At 42.9% G+C, this 17,446-nt stretch overlaps 2 protein-coding genes across 3 annotated transcripts in view; both read right to left on the bottom strand.

Moving 5' to 3' along the window:
- Positions 1-4,000: 4,000 nt before the first annotated feature.
- LOC130295709 (protein PBMUCL2-like) lies at positions 4,001-4,609 on the bottom strand. Its single transcript, XM_056546735.1, has one exon. The coding sequence runs from the start codon at positions 4,607-4,609 to the stop codon at positions 4,001-4,003; it is 609 nt and encodes a 202-aa protein (XP_056402710.1).
- Positions 4,610-4,637: 28 nt separating this feature from the next.
- FLRT2 (fibronectin leucine rich transmembrane protein 2) overlaps positions 4,638-17,446 on the bottom strand; it is a 72,771-nt gene continuing 59,962 nt past the window's right edge. For both annotated transcript variants that reach the window (XM_056546307.1, XM_056546308.1), the window contains exon 2: positions 4,638-7,251. In XM_056546307.1, coding sequence (XP_056402282.1) covers positions 4,933-6,927 — 1,995 coding nt within the window. In that variant the 5' untranslated portion in view covers positions 6,928-7,251 and the 3' untranslated portion in view covers positions 4,638-4,932. The remainder of the gene's footprint in view (positions 7,252-17,446) is intronic.

Below are 17,446 nucleotides of genomic sequence, written 5' to 3'. Positions count from 1 at the left end.
ATGGTCAACCCCGTGGTATTCCTAGTAAATACCTTTCTTAAGACCAATACGTCAAACCTCTGGTCAGAGAGGGCTCCTCCATGGGTATCCTCCTGTAGGGGGCTCCTCCATGGATATTCTCGTGTAGGGTGCTCCCCTGTGGGTATCCTCCTGTAGGGGGCTCCTCCGTGGGTATCCTCCTGTAGGGGGCTCCTCCACGGGTATTCTCCTGTAGGGTGCTCCTCTGTGAGTATCCTCCTGTTGGGGGCTCCTCCGTGGGTATCCTCCTGTAGTGGGCTCCTCCATGGGTATCCTCCTGTTGGGGGCTCCTCCATGGGTATCCTCCTGTAGGGGGCTCCTCCGTGTGCATCCTCCTGTTGGGGGCTCCTCCATGGGTATCCTCCTGTAGGGGGCTCCTCCGTGTGCATCCTCCTGTTGGGGGCTCCTCCATGGGTATCCTCCTGTAGGGGGCTCCTCCGTGGGTATCCACCTGTAGGGGGCTCCTCCGTGTGCATCCTCCTGTTGGGGGCTCCTCCGTGTGCATCCTCCTTCAGGGGGCTCCTCCATGGGTATCCTCCTGTAGGGGGCTCCTCCGTGGGTATCCTCCTGTACGGGGCTCCTCCGTGCGCATCCTCCTGTTGAGGGCTCCTCCATGGTTATCCTCCTGTTGGGGGCTCCTCCATGGGTATTCTCCTGTAGGGGGCTCCTCCGTGTGCATTCTCCTGTTGGGGGCTCCTCCGTGGGTATCCTCCTGTTGGGGGCTCCTCCGTGGGTATCCTCCTGTTGGGGGCTCCTCCGTGGGTATCCTCCTGTAGAGGGCTCCTCCGTGGGTATCCTCCTGTAGGGGATGGTTTCGGTCTTTCTTCCAGGAATGGAAGACAGGAGGGTAAGTGAAGGATCTTCGCACACCACACGGGCATCTCCCGGCTTATGCTACCCCGGTTCTGAAGGTTATTCATTGGTGGGGTCTGGGGATGTGGGAGATTAGGACTCTGTCGAGGAAATTCCTTGACAAGAGGGTCCTGTCTTCTCATTTCCAGAGGCCATTGGCGTTCAAGGACTGCCCAATTTGGGATCTGGAGGTGAGTTTAGGGCTTTTGAATTCTATCAGGATCCCCTTGAAGTTTTGGAACTTGACTTGGCGCTGCTTCCATGGGAAACTAGATGTGAGGGACAATCTGAAGTGCAGGAGCTCTGAGGACCGGGGATGTCCCTGCGAAGAGTGTGGAGGCATGCTGGAAAGCATGGAGCACTTCCTGCTTCATTGTCCCACAGAGGTTTACAACAGGGTGGGCGCTTCCATTGGTTGGCCTAGGCTGGCCAGTCTCTCCTCTCCTAAGCAGTTCACTGCTTAGACCAGGGCTGCTTTTGTAATGTCATCACTTCATTGTTGTGATCCTTCTGCTGTTTCTCTTCTTTCTGCTCATATAACATCTTGAAAAGCCAGTGCATCACCACTTCTACACATCATATTATCTAGTATCATACTGCATAAATCATCACGCTGCACAGTGTCAGTCTGTTCAGTCCAGTGCACTTTCACCAGCATATGTCATGGCATAGCGAAAAAGAGTATGTGCTATGATTGGCCAGACAAGTAAGAGAGTAAGTAACTATGTGGGTACTGGAGATAATAAAAAATAACTGTGCACCATGGAGGGGGCTCAATAACAGAAGTAAGAGGACACACATTGCCTTGTCACCACACTGAAGGGTTAATCTAACAAAACAAGGCTGATTTATAAAAAAAATATATAAATAATTTGTTGCTGCACTTGACATAGAACAATCTGTGTAAGATACGGCAGGGTTTTGTCTAATTTTAGGGTTAGTGTCTGATGACATTTTCATTGGGAGCGTCCATCATATTATCCTTTTAGATAAAAGCCCCAACATGATGTGAACAGAGCCCGAGATGACAGAGACAGAATGAGCAGAGATAATGAAGTCACATCGGATTCTCCCCTCAGGAAATACAATAAAATAATCTATAAATGACTTAAAATTCCCTACGGGATAAATATCTAATGTGACTTAAAAAGTAACTCTTGTCATAAATATTAATCCTGAGACAATTTTTGCATTTTAAGCAGCAATAAATTACGTAAATCTCGTCCTTGTACAAAGGCTGTGATATCCATTGTAATGTATGAGAGCGACATGAGAGGAAAGTGTCCGAATAATGGAGAATATCAACCCGAAAAAGTGTAGAATGAAACTATACGCTTTACTTATCCTGTACTGATCCTGAGTTATATCCTGTATTATACCCCAGAGCTGTACTCACTATTCTGCTGGTGGGGGTCACTGTGTACATTACATTACATTACTTATCCTGTACTGATCCTGAGTTATATCCTGTATTATACCCCAGAGCTGTACTCACTATTCTGCTGGTGGGGGTCACTGTGTACATTACATTACATTACTTATCCTGTACTGATCCTGAGTTATATCCTGTATTATACCCCAGAGCTGTACTCACTATTCTGCTGGTGGGGGTCACTGTGTACATATATTACATTACTTATCCTGTACTGATCCTGAGTTATATCCTGTATTATACTCCAGAGCTGTACTCACTATTCTGCTGGTGAGGTCACTGTATACATACATTACTTATCCTGTACTGATCCTGAGTTATATCCTGTATTATACTCCAGAGCTGTACTCACTATTCTGCTGGTGAGGTCACTGTGTACATACATTACATTACTTATCCTGTACTGATCCTGAGTTATATCCTGTATTATACCCCAGAGCTGTACTCACTATTCTGCTGGTGAGGTCACTGTGTACATACATTACATTACTTATCCTGTACTGATCCTGAGTTATATCCTGTATTATACTCCAGAGCTGTACTCACTATTCTGCTGGTGAGGTCACTGTGTACATACATTACATTACTTATCCTGTACTGATCCTGAGTTATATCCTGTATTATACCCCAGAGCTGTACTCACTATTCTGCTGGTGATATTTTGTTAGTGAGCTCCAGTTATTTTATACTTCAGTTGTGGATTCTCTCTTCACTGTGATAAGAAATCTATAACATTATATAAATATTCGTATACATTGTAACTACCAGATTTTGTATACGGGTGAAGCAGAAGCTCTCTGTCCAGCCATTTAGGTGCTGAGTGAGTGGAAGGAAGAAAACCTCAGAACCTCCATCAGAATAAATCTACTGGATCCCAATATTCTCCATCACTGCTGTAAACACTACATTTCCCACAATGCATCACAGCAGAGCATTTCCTGTACACAACTAACCAGAAACCTGGGAGATGTAACCATGTGAGGCGCTGCACCGAGAAAGCTTAGAGAATTGTGAGTGCAGCTCTGGAGCATTATATGGAAACTGGAAACTGAGAAAAGGAGATTTAAGACGTCATAGGGCGAGTCTGGTCAGTGTTCAGATAATCTGAGTCTGTCTGCCTCTTCCAGAGGATCTACAATGTGTCTGAAAGGATTTTATTGTGGCTGCAGTGAACACTACATCTTTCATAATGCATCACAGCACAGAATGTCCTCTGGTACCTAAGTGATGTAACTCTGTGAGGTGTTACTGCTGAGGAGCCTCGAGTATTCGGATTGCAGCTCTGGAGGAGACTGAAGAATAAATCCAGATCACAGCAAAGAATTTTCCAAAGTTACTTAGCAGCATTACATGGAAACTGTAAACTGAGAGGAGATGCAGGGTGTCATGGGGAGAGTCTGACACTTTGGTGCACATAATCTATGTGCTGTAACCATGTGACCTGTAGTAATGTGCACTGTGACCATGTGACCTGTAGTGATGTGCACTGTGACCATGTGACCTGTAGTAATGTGCACTGTGACCATGTGACCTGTAGTAATGTGCACTGTGACCATGTGACCTGTAGTGATGTGCACTGTGACCATGTGATGTGTGAGCGCTATGTGCGCTATGACCATGTGACCTGTAGTGATTTGCACTGTGACCATGTGACGTGCACTGTGATCATGTGACGTGTGAGCGTTATCTGCGCTGTAATCATGTAAGCGCCATGTGCAATATGACCATGTGACATGTGAGCTCAATGTGCACTGTGATCATGTGATGTGTGAGATCGATGTGCGCTGTGATCATGTGACATGTGAGCTCCATGTGCACTGTGATCATGTGGTGTGTGAGCTCCATGTGCGCTGTGATCATGTGACGTGTGAGCTCAATGTGCGCTGTGATCATGTGACGTGTGAGCTCCATGTGCGCTGTGATCATGTGACGTGTGAGCTCCGTGTGCACTGTGATCATGTGACGTGTGAGCTCCGTGTGCGCTGTGATCATGTGACGTGTGAGCTCCGTGTGCGCTGTGATCATGTGACGTGTGAGCTCCATGTGCGCTGTAATCATGTGACGTGTGAGCTCCATGTGCGCTGTAATCATGTGACGTGTGAGCTCCATGTGCGCTGTGATCATGTGACGTGTGAGCTCCATGTGCACTGTGATCATGTGACATGTGAGCTCCATGTGCGCTGTGATCATGTGACGTGTGAGCTCCATGTGCGCTGTGATCATGTGACGTGTGAGCTCCATGTGCGCTGTGATCATGTGACGTGTGAGCTCCGTGTGCGCTGTGATCATGTGACGTGTGACCTCCATGTGCACAAAACCAGACACGACAATCGTGTATTATCATGGCAAACGGGTTCTTATTGTACAACCCTGTACAGTACTTCAGCAATTTTAAAGATTTAAAAAGCAAAGAGTTACAAAACTGTTTGCAATGAACTGGAAATAGAAAAGATAGCACTTTTTTGTTTTAAATTCCATTATATAGTACACCGTATAAATTACAGAGAATTCCGATGCACAAACGCATCTCGCTAACATTTATCAAATGTAAATGGATCTTATTGTGTCTGGGTTCCATGTTACAATGTCCTCCCATTGAGTCCGGTCACACGGGGCCACGGCTGGGGGCATCACGTGTGACAGTGCTCCAGATCTGGAACGCTGCTATTGTTGCAGTACCTCAGGTTATTGGGGATGTGGCAGTCTGTGTAAGTGATGCCCCCATTTGGGGCGTAAATGGGCTGCAGTCTGAAACCTCCTTTAAGGAGCTGGTCATTGTTTAAGGAGACGATCTGGAAGCTGGTTTCCGTCATCTCCAGGATTGAGTTGTCCTTCTTTGTTCCCGCCTCGCAGTAGTCGTCTTTCCGGCGGCCGCGGTTGTATTTCCATTTCTGAGATGTGTAGCGACCCTTTTTGTGCATATGCCAGCAGAAGATGCTAAGGAGAACTACAAGTACAATAATGACAGCCCCCCCAATGAGGCCAGCCAGCAGAAATGGGGAGCCCAGGCTCTGGGTAGTGGGCTGCTCGTGGCTGGAGGGGCTGTTGCTGCCGTTGAGCAGAGAAGCTTTGGTGGTGGCCTCAGTGCAGACAGTCTCTTCTCCTGCTCGGTAATTATTAAAAGCGTCCAAGGGAACCAAACAAATCCTGTAGGTGGACTTGGCTTCAAGGTTCAATAAACTCAAGTGTTGCTTCTCCCCACTCACTATACGCTCGTGCACAATGCCCTCCACCAAGCTGTGCCCCATCTTGACCCACGTCAACTTGTAGGACACAACAGAGACAGAGGACAACCAGCTGACCTGGACACTCGTGTCATTGAGAAAACGGATGAAGAGTTGTAGCCGCTCTCGGTTGGTGGGGGTGACCTTCTCTATGACCACTATTTCTGGCTCAGGCACAGTAATGGGTTCAGGTGATGGGGTCAGGGTTGGAGCTGGAGGTGTTGTAGTGGGGGTAGGGATGAAAACAGTTGGGGGAAGGGTGGTCAGAGCTGTTGTCGGTAGAGGCTGGGTAACAGGTATGATGCCGGGAGTGGTTGTTGGACAAGAGAGCAGATTAACATTGAGCTCTCTCACGGCCATCCCCCGGAAATGCTCTGGCCCCTGGCACATGAAAGCGCGGACATTAATAGCAGCTGGAAGAGATTTAAGCCACTCAGTCACCCATCGGATGCTGCAGTCACAGAACCAGGGATTGTTCCGTGCGGTCAATTGTTTCAGATTCTTTAAGTTATCAAAGACTCCCTTGACCAAAAGTTGGAGACGGTTGTTTGAAATATCCAATCTCTCGAGCTTGTGCAGTTTGGCAAACGCTGACACAGGGATGTGGTTGATTTGGTTGTCCTGCAGGTTCAACTTTACCAAATAGGTGCCCTGGAGATCGGTAGGGGGGCTCGTGAGGGAGTTTCGTACCATGGAAAACTCCTTCAGTTTGGGTAAATGGCTGAAGGTGCCATCGGCAATCCCTTTGTTGGTGAGGAGGTTGCCGTCTAGGATCAGTCGTTCCAAGCCGGTCAGGTTATGGAAGGCCTGGTCTGAAATGGTAGCAATGCGGTTCTCATCTAACCTTAACTCCTGCAGACCAAATGGAAGTCCAACGGGCACGCTGCTCAGGTGGTTCTTGGACAGGAAGAGCAGTTTTAGGCTGACTGCTTCCCGAAAGGCTCCATCCTCCACCCCCACCGTGGAGATGGAATTATCATCTAAATGCAGCTCTTCCAGTTTCAGCAGCTGAGCGAGCGCCACCCTGGAGATGGTCTGGATGTTGTTTTCCTGGAGGTGAAGCACTTTGACATTCTTGGGGAGGTTCATGGGGAACTCATCCAGTTGGTTGCCATACAGGTAGACTGTGTGCACCGACTGGACATTGTGCAGTTCCGCGGGGAATCCAGCATTGTTAATTTGGTTATTGTGGAGGTAGAGCACTGTTACACCCTCCGGAATCCCAAGAGGCACTGAGGTCAAACTCCGCTCGTTACAGTAGACAAAGTTCCGGTCACATCGACACACAGTGGGGCAGGTCCTGGACAGATTTATCTGCATGGAGAGCCCAAGTGCAAACACAATCCACGACTTAAAAAATGGCACCCTGTCCTTGGGCCAGAGTTCTGTCTGTAGGCCCATCTCTGGTTTGGGGGAAATAAAAGGCCCTTGCTAAAACTAGAGGTGCAAAAGCAAAGCAGGAGGAGTGCAAATCTCAGCATTTAATGTGCTTGTGTCCGGCAATCGGCAAGAAGAGAGCTCCACGTGGCTAAAGGTGCGGGGCTCCTCCACTGCCGGCACCCGCTGCCATTGATGGGTCCCTGCCCTGGATTAAGCTTCCTTCCCCCAGGATGAAGTTACTGATGCTGAGCAGGACGCTGAGCTCCTCCTGAAGGTTTCTTGTTTTCTTGTTAGTGGAGGGTCCTGTCTCCATGGAGGGTCTGCTTCAATCTCCAACAGCCGAACCTACAAGAAGGAAACATATGTCAGTGATCAATGTCAGGAAAGTCATCGAATGACACAACAATGGTCTCCACTAACATCATATACTTCACTATACAGAGGACCTGACTGCATCAGAATAAACCAAAAAGAAGAGATCCCTCTTAGGTGCTGCTTCTCCCAACAAATTTCACTTGGACAATCTGAGGAAGGGTACGAACCCGAAATGCGTCATTATATGATCCAACTGCGGACCAATATATGGAGGGTTATTTAAACCAATTCACCAAAAGATCACCGAAGTGATCCACTAATTCCCTATATTTCCCATATATTTGTTGAAAGGTATAATCTTTATTAATTTCAAAACACCAACAAAAAAGGAGTTAAAATTTGCAGTGTATCTCTCCTCCTGTATTATTAGTTATCTGTGCCAGCCAGGCATCACCTATTATCTACCTGTGTGTACCTGCAGTGTACACACGGTTGATGGAGGAGTCTACACTGTATATTAAAAAACCTGTCCTATGCCCCCCTCGACATGTTTCGCCGCAAGACGCGGCTTTGTCAAGAGGCTTAGGCTAAGCCTCTTGACAAAGCCGCGTCTTGCGGTGAAACATGTCGAGGGGGGCATAGGACAGGTTTTTTAATATACAGTGTAGACTCCTCCATCAACCGTGTGTACACTGCAGGTACACACAGGTAGATAATAGGTGATGCCTGGCTGGCACAGATAACTAATAATACAGGAGGAGAGATACACTGCAAATTTTAACTCCTTTTTTGTTGGTGTTTTGAAATTAATAAAGATTATACCTTTCAACAAATATATGGGAAATATAGGGAATTAGTGGATCACTTCGGTGATCTTTTGGTGAATCGAAATGCGTCATTGGTACAATAAAAATACCTATTTTTCATCTACTCACGTCCAAGTGAAATTTGTTGGGAGAAGCAGTGCCTAAGAGGGATCTCTTCTTTTTGGTTTATCTTGCATTCTCTGTGGACAGACTTTCATCTGTATCTACATCCCGACAGCAGTGCAGCACTCCCGGCACCATCTCATCATCCTATACCCCAGATATCGGCGTAATACCAGCACCTTTTCTACTTTCTTTTGCACCCTAGGATAATGCACTAGGTGCCTTGTGTGGTCTTTTTGTTTTTCTATCTCTATTTGCATCAGAATAAGACCCTCCCCTGAAGAGACAATCTGCATCAGAATAAGACCCTCCCCCCAGAGCCGATCTGCATCAGAGTAAGACCCTCCCCCCAGAGCCGATCTGCATCAGAGTAAGACCTCCCCCTAAGAGCCAATCTGCATCAGAATAAGACCCTCCCCCTCAGAGCCAGTCTGCATCAGATTAAGACCCTCCCCCCCAGAGCTTATCTGCACCAGAATAACTCCCCCACAGAACCCTCCCCTGAATTACCAGTCGGCATTAAAGTGTACCTGTTGTCAACAAAAACTTTTTAATATAATGTAGATAATACCATTATATGTATATTTGTAATATACATTGATTAAAAATGTGTATATTTTTGTCCCTACAGCTGTTGTCTGTGTGTCTTTGTGAGGAGTCCAAATACAGGAAGTGTGGGTGGACAAGCAGGGCTCTGTACACTGGGCACAAGCAGGGCTCTGTACACTGAGGACAAGCAGGGCTCTGTACACTGAGGACAAGCAGGGCTCTGTACACTGAGGACAAGCAGGGCTCTGTACACTGAGGACAAGCAGGGCTCTGTACACTGAGGACAAGCAGGGCTCTGTACCCTAAGGACAAGAAGGGCTCTTTAAACGGATGACAAGCAGGGCTCTGTACACTGAGGACAAGCGGGGCTCTGTACACAGATGAAAAGCAGGGCTCTGTACACTGAGGACAAGCAGGGCTCTGTACACTGAGGACAAGCGGGGTTCTGTACACTGAGGACAAGCAGGGCTCTGTACACTAATGACAAGCAGGGCTCTGTACACTGAGGGCAAGCAGGGCTCTGTACAATGAGGGCAAGCAGGGCTCTGTACACTGAGGACAAGCAGGGCTCTGTACACTGAGGACAAGCAGGGCTCTGTACACTGAGGACAAGCAGGGCTCTGTACACTGAGGACAAGCAGGGCTCTGTACACTGAGGACAAGCAGGGCTCTGTACACTGAGGACAAGCGGGGCTCTATACACTGAGGACAAGCAGGGCTCTGTACACTGAGGACAAGCAGGGCTCTGTACACTGAGGACAAGCAGGGCTCTGTACACTGAGGACAAGCAGGGCTCTGTACACTGAGGACAAGCAGGACTCTGTACACTGAGGACAAGCAGGACTCTGTACACTGAGGACAAGCAGGACTCTGTACACTGAGGACAAGCGGGGCTCTGTACATTGAGGACAAGCAGGGCTCTGTACACTGAGGACAAGCAGGGCTCTGTATACTGAGGACAAGCAGGACTCTGTGCAGTGAGGGTCTGTGACATGCTATGGGCTCACACATCAAGACCATTGACAAGCCTGGAGCCTGCACAGAGCCCTGTTTCTCCTGTCCTCACTTCATCTATTTGGACTCCTTATAGACACACAAGCAATACCTGCAGAGACAGCATTTTTTCACCCAAAACTATACACATTTTTTAATCAAGGTATATTACAAACATACATATAATGTCATTATCTACATTTAATAAAATGTTTTTGTTGGTGACACGTACACTTTAAGCCTTCCCCTGACTCCATAGGAACAAGACATGTCCTAAATCTAATGTTCCCTGTTATCATCAATTTTAGGTAAAGGAGAAGCGGATTATTGTAGTGTAAGTAGGAAAAGTAACCAGAAAAGCAGAAACCTCCCTGCTCCAATGATCCAGTACTGATATAATCTCTATATATTACATCATATGTGATATCAGCCGCTCCTCTTATAACGCTCCAGTACTGATATAATCTCTATATATTACATCATAAGTGACTGATATCAGCCGCTCCTCTTATAACGCTCCAGTACTGATATAATCTCTATATATTACATCATAAGTGACTGATATCAGCCGCTCCTCTTATAACGCTCCAGTACTGATATAATCTCTATATATTACATCATAAGTGACTGATATCAGCCGCTCCTCTTATAACGCTCCAGTACTGATATAATCTCTATATATTACATCATAAGTGACTGATATCAGCCGCTCCTCTTATAACGCTCCAGTACTGATATAACCTCTATATATTACATCATATGTGATATCAGCCGCTCCTTTTATAACGCTCCAGTACTGATATAACCTCTATTTATTACATCATAAGTGACTGATATCACCCGCTCCTCTTATAACACTCCAGTACTGATATAATCTCTATATATTACATCATATGTGATGATATCAGCCGCTCCTCTTATAACGCTCCAGTACTGATATAACCTCTATATATTACATCATATGTGATATCAGCCGCTCCTCTTATAACGCTCCAGTACTGATATAATCTCTATATATTACATCATAAGTGACTGATATCAGCCGCTCCTCTTATAACACTCCAGTACTGATATAATCTCTATATATTACATCATATGTGATGATATCAGCCGCTCCTCTTATAACGCTCCAGTACTGATATAACCTCTATATATTACATCATATGTGATATCAGCCGCTCCTCTTATAACACTCCAGTACTGATATAATCTCTATATATTACATCATATGTGATGATATCAGCCGCTCCTCTTATAACGCTCCAGTACTGATATAACCTCTATATATTACATCATATGTGATATCAGCCGCTCCTCTTATAACGCTCCAGTACTGATATAATCTCTATATATTACATCATAAGTGACTGATATCAGCCGCTCCTCTTATAACACTCCAGTACTGATATAATCTCTATATATTACATCATATGTGATGATATCAGCCGCTCCTCTTATAACGCTCCAGTACTGATATAACCTCTATATATTACATCATATGTGATATCAGCCGCTCCTTTTATAACGCTCCAGTACTGATATAACCTCTATTTATTACATCATAAGTGACTGATATCACCCGCTCCTCTTATAACACTCCAGTACTGATATAATCTCTATATATTACATCATATGTGATGATATCAGCCGCTCCTCTTATAACGCTCCAGTACTGATATAACCTCTATATATTACATCATATGTGATATCAGCCGCTCCTCTTATAACGCTCCAGTACTGATATAATCTCTATATATTACATCATAAGTGACTGATATCAGCCGCTCCTCTTATAACACTCCAGTACTGATATAATCTCTATATATTACATCATATGTGATGATATCAGCCGCTCCTCTTATAACGCTCCAGTACTGATATAACCTCTATATATTACATCATATGTGATATCAGCCGCTCCTCTTATAACACTCCAGTACTGATATAATCTCTATATATTACATCATATGTGATGATATCAGCCGCTCCTCTTATAACGCTCCAGTACTGATATAACCTCTATATATTACATCATATGTGATATCAGCCGCTCCTCTTATAACGCTCCAGTACTGATATAATCTCTATATATTACATCATAAGTGACTGATATCAGCCGCTCCTCTTATAACACTCCAGTACTGATATAATCTCTATATATTACATCATATGTGATGATATCAGCCGCTCCTCTTATAACGCTCCAGTACTGATATAACCTCTATATATTACATCATATGTGACTGATATCAGCCGCTCCTCTTATAACGCTCCAGTACTGATATAATCTTTATATATTACATCATATGTGATATCAGCCGCTCCTCTTATAACGCTCCAGTACTGATATAACCTCTATATATTACATCATGTGACTGATATCAGCCGCTCCTCTTATAATGCTCCAGTACTGATATAATCTCTATATATTACATCATATGTGATTATATCAGCCGCTCCTCTTATAACGCTCCAGTACTGATATAACCTCTATATATTACATCATATGTGATGATATCAGCCGCTCCTCTTATAACGCTCCAGTACTGATATAATCTCTATATATTACATCATAAGTGACTGATATCAACCGCTCCTCTTATAACGCTCCAGTACTGATATAATCTCTATATATTACATCATATGTGATATCATCCGCTCCTCTTATAACGCTCCAGTACTGATATAATCTCTATATATTACATATGTTTTGATATCAGCCGCTCCTCTTATAACGCTCCAGTACTGATATAATCTCTATATATTACATCATATGTGATATCAGCCGCTCCTCTTATAACGCTCCAGTACTGATATAACCTCTATATATAACATCATATGTGATGATATCAGCCGCTCCTCTTATAACGCTCTGGTACTGATATAACCTCTATATATTACATCATATGTGATGATATCAGCCGCTCCTCTTATAACGCTCCAGTACTGATATAACCTCTATATATTCCATCATATGTGATATCAGCCGCTCCTCTTATAACACTCCAGTACTGATATAATCTCTATATATTACATCATATGTGATGATATCAGCCGCTCCTCTTATAACGCTCCAGTACTGATATAACCTCTATATATTACATCATATGTGATGATATCAGCCGCTCCTCTTATAACGCTCCAGTACTGATATAATCTCTATATATTACATCATATGTGATATCAGCCGCTCCTCTTATAACGCTCCAGTACTGATATAATCTCTATATATTACATCATATGTGATGATATCAGCCTCTCCTCTTATAACGCTCCAGTACAGATATAATCTCTATATATTACATCATATGTGATATCAGCCGCTCCTCTTATAACGCTCCAGTACTGATATAACCTCTATATATTACATCATATGTGACTGATATCAGCCGCTCCTCTTATAACACTCCAGTACTGATATAACCTCTATATATTACATCATATGTGATGATATCAGCCGCTCCTCTTATAACACTCCAGTACTGATATAATCTCTATATATTACATCATATGTGATGATATTAGCCGCTCCTCTTATAACGCTCCAGTACTGATATAACCTCTATATATTACATCATATGTGATGATATCAGCCGCTCCTCTTATAACGCTCCAGTACTGATATAATCTCTATATATTACATCATATATTATGATATCAGCCGCTCCTCTTATAACGCTCCAGTACTGATATAATCTCTATATATTACATCATATGTGACTGATATCAGCCGCTCCTCTTATAACGCTCCAGTACTGATATAACCTCTATATATTACATCATATGTGATATCAGCCGCTCCTCTTATAACGCTCCAGTACTGATATAATCTCTATATATTACATCATATGTGATGATATCAGCCGCTCCTCTTATAACGCTCCAGTACTGATATAATCTCTATATATTACATCATATGTGACTGATATCAGCCGCTCCTCTTATAACGCTCCAGTACTGATATAATCTCTATATATTACATCATATGTGATGATATCAGCCGCTCCTCTTATAACGCTCCAGTACTGATATAATCTCTATATATTACATCATATGTGATATCAGCCGCTCCTCTTATAACGCTCCAGTACTGATATAATCTCTATATATTACATCATATGTGATGATATCAGCCGCTCCTCTTATAACGCTCCAGTACTGATATAATCTCTATATATTACATCATATGTGATGATATCAGCCTCTCCTCTTATAACACTCCAGTACTGATATAACCTCTATATATTACATCATATGTGATGATATCAGCCGCTCCTCTTATAACGCTCCAGTACTGATATAACCTCTATATATTACATCATATGTGATATCAGCCGCTCCTCTTATAACGCTCCAGTACTGATATAATCTCTATATATTACATCATATGTGATGATATCAGCCGCTCCTCTTATAACGCTCCAGTACTGATATAATCTCTATATATTACATCATATGTGATGATATCAGCCGCTCCTCTTATAACACTCCAGTACTGATATAATCTCTATATATTACATCATATGTGATATCAGCCGCTTCTCTTATAACGCTCCAGTACTGATATAATCTCTATATATTACATCATATGTGATATCAGCCGCTCCTCTTATAACGCTCCAGTACTGATATAATCTCTATATATTATATCATATGTGATGATATCAGCCGCTCCTCTTATAACGCTCCAGTACTGATATAATCTCTATATATTACATCATATGTGATGATATCAGCCGCTCCTCTTATAACGCTCCAGTACTGATATAATCTCTATATATTACATCATATGTGATGATATCAGCCGCTCCTCTTATAACGCTCCAGTACTGATATAATCTCTATATATTACATCATATGTGACTGATATTAGCCGCTCCTCTTATAACGCTCCAGTACTGATATAACCTCTATATATTACATATTTGACGGATATGCGTTATAACACTGTGGACCTTCTATAATCTCCAGGTTACTGGTCCTTTAAGAGCCATAACCAGAGCAGTTTAGAAGCCAATTTGCAGTTCAGCCGGTCAGTAAATCCTCATCCAGCTAAAGGGATTTAGGATTGTGGCTGCTAATTGTCCCAGATAAGAAATGATAAGACTCCTCCCTCCTCCTCCCATCATCACTAACTGGAGGGCAGATACCGGATGCATTATCCTCAATTTTGGGTTTAGGAAGGATTTTTGAACGATTTTGAGACAAAACTGAAAGAAAAAAAATATATATATATATATATACAATCCTGTACAACTACAAAATATGATGTCATAGATTACCAGCGAAAACATATCGTCAACCATCTGTGTAATAATCGATTATCTGTCTATCTATCTATCTCATATCTATCTATCTCATATCTATCTATCTATCTCATATCTATCTATCTATCTCATATCTATCTATCTCATATCTATCTATCTATATCTCATATCTATCTATCTATATCTCATATCTATCTATCTATCTCTCATATCTATCTATCTCATATCTATCTATCCCATATCTATCTATCCCATATCTATCTATATCATATCTATCTCATATCTATCTATCTATCTCATATCTATCTATCTCATATCTATCTATCTATCTCATATCTATCTATCTCATATCTATCTATCTCATATCTATCTATCTCATATCTATCTATCTCATATCTATCTATCCCATATCTATCTATCCAATATCTATCTATCCCATATCTATCTATCCCATATCTATCCCATATCTATCTCATATCTATCTATCTATCTATCTATCTATCTATCTATCTATCTCTCTCATATCTATGTATCTCATATCTATCTATCTCATATCTATCTCATATCTATCTATCTCATATCTATCTATCTCATATCTATCTATCTCTCATATCTATCTCATATCTATCTATCTCATATCTATCTATCTCTCATATCTATCTCATATCTATCTATCTCATATCTATCTATCTCTCATATCTATCTCATATCTATCTATCTCATATCTATCTATCTCATATCTATCTATCTATCTCATATCTATCTATCTCATATCTATCTATCTCATATCTATCTATCTATCTCATATCTATCTATCTGTCTATCTATCTATCTCATATCTATCTCATATCTATCTATCTGTCTATCTATCTCATATCTATCTCATATCTATCTATCACATATCTATCTATCTCATATCCATCTATCTATCTATCTCATATCTATCTCATATCTATCTCTCTCTATCTATCTATCTATCTCATATCTATCTCATATCTATCTCTCTCTATCTATCTATCTATCTCATATCTATCTCATATCTATCTCTCTCTATCTATCTATCACATATCTATCTATCTCATATCTATCTTTCCTCTAGGCACTACCAAGGTCTGGGGTTGTACAGGATTTGTTGCAGTCCCATGTAAGACAACCATTGTTCCCATGTAAAAGTAGCGTCCAGTAGTGCAGTGAAGGATTGTGGCCCCGATCCCTGTCAGATCGTCACTCACAGCGAAAGCTGCACCGATAAATAATTCATCTGCAGCTCCCGGAGACTGCAGAGAATGCCGGCGGGGAGCACGAAAAGCCCAAATACAGGGTCACCGGAGAACAGGCGCAGAACAGCGGAGCAGTGCCAATACAGGAGCCGCAGCCGAAGAGGGCGCCAAGATTGTATGTAACCACCGACACATGTAACAATACTGTAACCACCCGACACGTGTAACAATACTGTAACCACCCGACATGTGTAACAATACTGTAACCACCCGACACATGTGTAACAATACTGTAACCACCCGACACATGTGTAACAATACTGTAACCACCCGACACATGTGTAACAATACTGTAACCACCCGACACATGTGTAACAATACTGTAACCACCCGACACATGTGTAACAATACTGTAACCACCCGACACATGTGTAACAATACTGTAACCACCCGACACATGTGTAACAATACTGTAACCACCCGACACATGTGTAACAATACTGTAACCACCCGACACATGTGTAACAATACTGTAACCACCCGACACATGTGTAACAATACTGTAACCACCCGACACATGTGTAACAATACTGTAACCACCCGACACATGTGTAACAATACTGTAACCACCCGACACATGTGTAACAATACTGTAACCACCCGACACATGTGTAACAAAACTGTAACCACCCGACACATGTGTAACAAAACTGTAACCACCCGACACATGTGTAACAATACTGTAACCACCCGACACATGTGTAACAATACTGTAACCACCCGACACATGTGTAACAATACTGTAACCACCCGACACATGTGTAACAATACTGTAACCACCCGACACATGTGTAACAATACTGTAACCACCCGACACATGTGTAACAATACTGTAACCACCCGACACATGTGTAACAATACTGTAACCACCCGACACATGTGTAACAATACTGTAACCACCCGACACATGTGTAACAATACTGTAACCACCCGACACATGTGTAACAATACTGTAACCACCCGACACATGTGTAACAATACTGTAACCACCCGACACATGTGTAACAATACTGTAACCACCCGACACATGTGTAACAATACTGTAACCACCCGACACATGTAACAATACTGTAACCACCCGACACATGTGTAACAATACTGTAACCACCCGACACATGTGTAACAATACTGTAACCACCCGACACATGTGTAACAATACTGTAACCACCCGACACATGTGTAACAATACTGTAACCACCCGACACAT

This window comes from Hyla sarda, chromosome 11 (assembly GCF_029499605.1).
Source record: "Hyla sarda isolate aHylSar1 chromosome 11, aHylSar1.hap1, whole genome shotgun sequence".
NCBI lineage: Eukaryota > Metazoa > Chordata > Amphibia > Anura > Hylidae > Hyla > Hyla sarda.
The sequence above is the reverse complement of the archived record's forward strand: the minus strand, read 5'-3'. Positions and strand labels throughout refer to the sequence as shown.

Coding starts and splice junctions, on each gene's coding strand:
- LOC130295709 (XM_056546735.1), bottom strand. CDS start 4,609: ATGGAGGTCACACGTCACATGATCACAGCGCACACGGAGCTCACACGT.